The sequence below is a fragment of the Telmatherina bonti genome (assembly GCF_933228915.1).
Source record: "Telmatherina bonti genome assembly, chromosome: 12".
Classification (NCBI taxonomy): Eukaryota; Metazoa; Chordata; class Actinopteri; order Atheriniformes; family Telmatherinidae; genus Telmatherina; species Telmatherina bonti.
The window spans coordinates 14,919,561-14,925,696 of NC_136610.1; the positions used below are offsets into that span (position 1 = coordinate 14,919,561).

The following is a 6,136-nucleotide window of genomic DNA, read 5'->3' on the forward strand; positions in this document are numbered from 1 at the left end:
TTATTTTATAGACTGAAGCCAATAAAACAGGGTAGTGCTCATTTCTAAGCTGTATTAACTTACATTCCTGTAATTTTGTACAAATCTCAGCTGCTGCAGTGAATTTAATGGCAAAATCTCAGCTACTATTCATTTCATCAGGCAGCACGGTGGCGTAGTGGTTAGCACTGCACCCTCACAGCAATAAGGTCACTGGTTTGATCCTTGGCTGGGGAGTGGTGGAAGGTTTTGGCCTTTATATGAGGAGTTTGCATGTTTTCCCATGTATGTGTGGGTTCTCCCCAGGTACATTGGCTTCCTCCCACCCACCCACAAGACACGCATATTAGGTTAATAGATCATTTATTCCATGTGAGTGGCTTTGGATAAAAGCATCTGCCAAATGACTATAGAATAGGGCTGGGCGAGTGACCAAAATCTCATATCCCCATTTAACTTGTTTTATATCCCCATCATGATATACATAACAATATCAAATTGTCAGTGTAATTTTGTGTCAGTCATCAGCTCTTTGTCAGATGTGCTTGGCAAAGGCAGCAGTGATTTCCTTCCATCTGCGGGAACTACGGCCGTATGACGTTTCAGAGGGAAATACCTGTTGCAGTGTTTCCGTCTGGAGTTTTTTATAAGCGCCTTTGCCACCACTTGACGCTGCTTTTGCAGCATTTGCTCATTGATTCTATTCTTTATCCAGATTCTTGCGCAGGTGATTAAATAAGTTAGTTGTGTCGGAGTCCGTTGTTGGGACTGTGACCTAGTCTGTTGTCGGTTCCACGTTGGTCTTTTTATATCCAAACCACATCAATCCACAGAAATTTCCCTCTTTTAGGAACAAGCTCATCAGTTTTGGTTGGCTGGTCATCTTTAAGTGAATTATCCTGCTCTGAAACACGTCTTCTATAGTCTTTCTCAATGTTTGTTTATATATTACAGTGTGCATGCCGTAAAGCGCATCTTGAGATAAAATACTGCAGTAAAGCACCTTATTGTGGCATAAACGATAGAGCCTCATATGAAACTACATTTTCAATCGTCCAAACGATATATACCGTTATATCGCCCGGCCCTACTAGAGAATAACATTTATTTAAAATGAAGAGCTTATCCTTTTAGAAAAAGTTCTCAAATGAGCTAAGAAATTAAGATTTCTTTTTTTTTTAAATCAAAAATTAAACATGTATAACTTTCAGTGTTCCATAGTTCCTGGCAATCCGTCTAGGCTCATTTCACTCAGTACTTACAAGTATTTTACTTATTGAGTGTCTCTCATTTTCTGACCTGGAGTTTTTACTTCTTAACTGCTGTATATGACTTCTCAGTGTTTTCTATATGAAGATGGGAGAAAGATGCTTTAATTTACATTAAAATTTAAAGATATTACCTCTTTAATTACTTTTGTATTATATGGATAGGTATTTCAGACTAACAAGGCTGAATGCGGTCTTCTATGTTCCAGTTCCTCAGAAAATCATCAAGTTTTAGGACTTCTTTGAACACATTTTAATATCTGCTTTAACTAAAAAGGCATCTTGTTTCAAAATTATTTGAATTATCAGTCAGTATTTTTGTTGCTAAATTGTTTGGTTTTCTTGTATAAAATATTCTCAGCGTGCTCGAATGGCAGCTACTGATCAACAGATGGAGGGTGATAAAATGTTTCAGCTTGGCCCCACTTATCTCCTACATCCAAACATGCTGTTATGGTTCCACTTTTATATAGACTTATAATCAACTCAAACTCATAAGCATTGGTTTCTAGTCATTTGTTTAATGAAACTGAACAAACCATCTTGGAAAAACTGTTGGAGTAAACTTCAGGAGAGCTCATCATGTTAGTGGGCAGCAATCAGATCGTGACTGCACTAAACCAGCTTAATTATATTTTCACACACTCTCTCTGGCAGAACACAACAAATGGACCAAACCAAGGGAAATCCATATTTTTGTTTTTGCATTTAATGGACGGCAGCAAACTACAACAAGTACTCACAGGACTGCAAATCTCTGAGCAAGAGACGCAATTTAAAGCCAGACAAAAACATGAGCATATCTTATTAGGCCGTTCTTTTAGTGAATCATTTGTTTAACGTCTTCTTGGAGAGGGCAAATGCTGTTTCCTAGCAAGGGCTGATGGGACCGAACACCCACATCCAGCTAGGCTAAAAAGAGCTGTACTGTGACATCTGTATCACCTCCAGTCACAAACAAAAACCGCTAGAGTGGAAACGACAGCATGTGCAGATCTTCTTCCGGTCAAGTCTTATGCAGCAGTATCTGACTCTCAGTAAAGTGCTCAGACAAATCCCATCGACAGACATGCTTTAAAAATGACAAGATGTTAGTATCCAGCAAGCCAAACAAAGATCCAAACAGCCCTAACAGATTCTGGATTAAAGTGGCCATGCTGCTTAAACCCCTGCTTCTCCTGGTTCAACCCCCCCACATTTATCTTTATTTATTTTGACTTTTTCATTTTAAAAGCTCTTTTATCTGATAAACTGGAACAAACAACAACAACAAAAAAGAACAAACAAGCTTCCACGTGAAGTCCAGTCTTGCAAAGTATCATTTAATAGCTTCACCCATGAATGAAATAAACTTCATTAAGTAGTGATATGTCTGCTCCTGGGTATTAGACAAGGAACCCCCAAATGCTGGTGACAAACTGGAAACTAAAGGGCCAACAACATATGGCGCAGGGGCTTATGGGATTACTCAATTAACAAGGTGACTCCAAGAACTACTAATCTCCAAAACGTTCCGATGGAGTAGCTGGACACAGACCGACCCTGGGAGGAGAGTTCAATCTTATGAAGATCTACAACCCAATTAAACACACTCCTGCATGTGTGTGTGTGTGTGTGTGTGTGTGTGTGTTCAAACATTTCTCAAAGAAGAGCCACTATAAAGGTTTCTGAAAGTGGGTTCAACAAGAAACAGTGACATGTGGTGCATTTTGAGCAAACCAGCAACTGACAGACAGCTAGTATCAGCAAGAGGTGCGTAAATGTGTAATCATGCCAACACAAAGTGCGGTGCAGGTGTGGACGCCACCTCACGGCTCTGATCAGAGAGGCGCGCGGCGTGGATGAACGTGACGCACAAATCCGCAGGAGAACGGGTTACTTTCCACGAAGTGAGACAAGACATCTGGTCAAACAAACGCCATTCGTTCCGAATTATTCACAAAACTAATGTTATGGGTTGTACATAACTGCAAATTATGTTTCCTGCCATGAAAAGCAACATTTTAACGTAAAAGCTTAGGTTGTTTGATCAATTCCACAAAGCAAGCTGAGTGCTTCTTATGCCAAATCAATCACTAAAATAGAAGGAAAAAAGGTTTTAGAAAATATGACACGCAGATGATTTCTGTAAAAACCATCTCCCACTGGACTGGGTTAAATGTTCCGTTGTGATGTCTGTTCCTGCCACATTCTGCAGGGATTTCATGCCGTCTATCTGATAAGCTCTACAGAGAGGACGCTGCCTTACCGTGGGGGAAAGCGTTGGGCTGCACCGCGTGTAGAAAAGCGTGCACCAGGTGAAACAGAATCCCTATGGGTCCAGGTTCGTAATGGGCCAGTGTCTCGTAAACTCCCGCAGGCACATAGCCGAAATCCAACTTTCCCGGGGGTGGGAGTCTCCGCGGCTCGGTCTCTTGCTGGAGTTCGCCAGACGTCGATAGCACCGTCAGCAGCAGCAGGATTCCAGCCTTCCACATCGTGACCAAAACCCCACACCTGTCTTCAAACTACTCGGCTACTCAAAGACCCAACAAACTAGACGCCGACCCCCCGGACTCTTATATTTTCTATAAAATGAGATGAGAGACACAGAGAGGGAAGGGCTGAGAAAGTCTTCCAGAGGATGGAGCGCAGCTTTTTAAGTGCTGCTGCCCGCGCAGCGACTCATTCTGAGCATCGTTCCCGCGGTTTGAGGCTCCTTGGCGGACGCAAACCGGTCGATCTTCTCCAACGTCTTCCTGTCTTGGATGCGTTCAGTCCCACCGAGATGATGAGCGTGCCTGTCGGTTCCACTCTACTCCGTGCGTACGGCGATGCGATGCGCTGCGCTGCGTCACGGGAGCGGGCAAAGGTGCGCGCCGCCGACAGCTCTGTACAGCGTCCTGGGAGAAGCGCGCCTCCTGCTGGCGAGAAGAGGAAGGACCGCAGCAACATCTTTTTATACTGATCCAGGTTTATGATGCAACAATTTAAAACCATTTTTTGTAACTTTAAATAAGCTCCAACAGACTTTTCAAGTGTATGTTTACTTTTTTCTCTCAATAGTTTCAGTTTAATAAGTAATTTGCTTCTGAATTAATGTCTAAGTGGATATGGATCAAACTTACACGTTGACAAAAGGAGGGTTTTGGACATTTCTTTATATCTCATATCTCCATTTTCAATATGTTTTGTGTCTCCAAAACCACCCAACCTTTAAACCTACGTTCCACCCAGCAGAGACAAAGGACATTTGCAGTGCAGCCTAGGTAGGTGGTGTGATTGGCGAAGCAGCGATCAGGTGGGCCCTGCTCATGTCTTTTAGCACAATAACATCCTTGTCCTTTCTGTGGAGCACATGGGGCCCTGGCTCCTGGGAAAAGCAAAGACTTCTGTTTAGAAACCTTTGATCGTTGATGTTGAGCACCTCTCCAACATTCATATGCAGTCATTTAACCGAAAGAGGAGCAGACAGGGTTTAGTATTTATAAATATATTCCTGGCTGGGCTGAAATCTTCCCTGAACTTTCTTCCATCACACCATGCTGATGTGCTGGCCAATTATTACTACACCAGTTGTCCTTTCTTCAGACAACATACTGGTAGCTGTGACAAGGGTGAAGCTCGTCTCGGATCTCGTATAAGGAGCTTCTCCCTCTCAGAATGTCTGCTGTAGATTTATTCTGCATGACCTCCGCTCCCAGATACTATGCAGCTTGGCATCAGGACAGATGAGGTCGCAGGTAATGTAAACCTCTACTTGCAAGAAGTAGTCATTTAACAATAACAGAAAAAGAGACATGACCTTCCCATTAGTCAGTGAGAGCAGTCATTTTTTTCATGAGCAGAAATTTCATGCAGTAATTTATTAAAAGTTTTGGCACCACAGCTAAATTTCAGGATCTGATCATTTTGAATAATTTTTAACTGTATGAATTAAATAGCAAGAAAAAGATATTTTTTTGTCATTTCTTTGTTTTGAAATGAAAATAACTTGAAATAAAATAATTTTTTTGTGAAAGTACTACAACAGTCAAATGAAATTCTGTCTACTATACAGAGCTTTCATTTCTGTGTGTGTTTTCCTCAGCAAATAGTTTGGGATGTTCAGTGGTGTTCCAGCTGAACCCAACTCAAGGTTTACTTTCTCTTTTAATCCACTCTTAATGAATCATCCAGCCTGAAGTTAAAAAACGATCATGCCATCAACGGGTCAAACAAATGAATTTTGATGTTTCCTTCATATGTAGACAATGAGATATTTTTTTAAAGTACTTTTGAATATTTATCAAAAATTAATTAATTAAAAAAAATTATCAAAATATTACCTGGAAAAGACTGAAATGTGGGATTTTGATTTTTTTTTTTCCCCACTTGGAGTGTGAACTATTTTTTACCTATAAAAGGTAAAAGACATTTTGTCTATGCAAATAGACTTAGTTTTGTAATTTCACATTTCCAGTGATTTAAAACATAAAATTGCTATTTGGACTAAATTGAAATATTTAGTCCATGTAATACATGTAATACCTTAATAAAATATGTTATCAAAGGAAAACAAAGGAATTAACTTAAAGGTTTGATAAATACAAAATAGGACATTATTCGAGGCTCCTAATTTATGTTTTCATATAAAATCAGCTTTAAAACTGAGAAAATACAGCATTATAACATTATGAAAGACTTTTTAAATCCTAAATTTAAAAGAGCCCTTAGTGATGTTTGTTCATATGATAAATTTTACATCTTTTTTTTGGCCAATTTGGTCCAGACTCAGACACTCAAACTGTCCCTCATGTGACTGTGTTTTTACTTTACATGGGGCCATTTACTATGGAAAACACTTTTTTCCTCTAGAAATATTTTGTTTTTAATTTTAGCAACCAGATTTAAATTATTAGACAAGTTTT

The 6,136-nt window shown here is 39.9% G+C and overlaps 1 protein-coding gene across 1 annotated transcript in view; it reads right to left on the reverse strand.

The window, feature by feature from the left end:
* Window positions 1–3,724, reverse strand: part of prom1a (prominin 1a) — a gene marked incomplete at both ends in the record, with an annotated part of 72,362 nt that extends 68,638 nt beyond the window's left edge. Inside the window, one exon of the mRNA XM_079250618.1 lies at window positions 3,496–3,724. Within this exon, the coding sequence (XP_079106744.1) occupies window positions 3,496–3,724 (229 nt within the window). The remainder of the gene's footprint in view (window positions 1–3,495) is intronic.
* Between the last annotated feature and the right edge of the window lie 2,412 nt (window positions 3,725–6,136).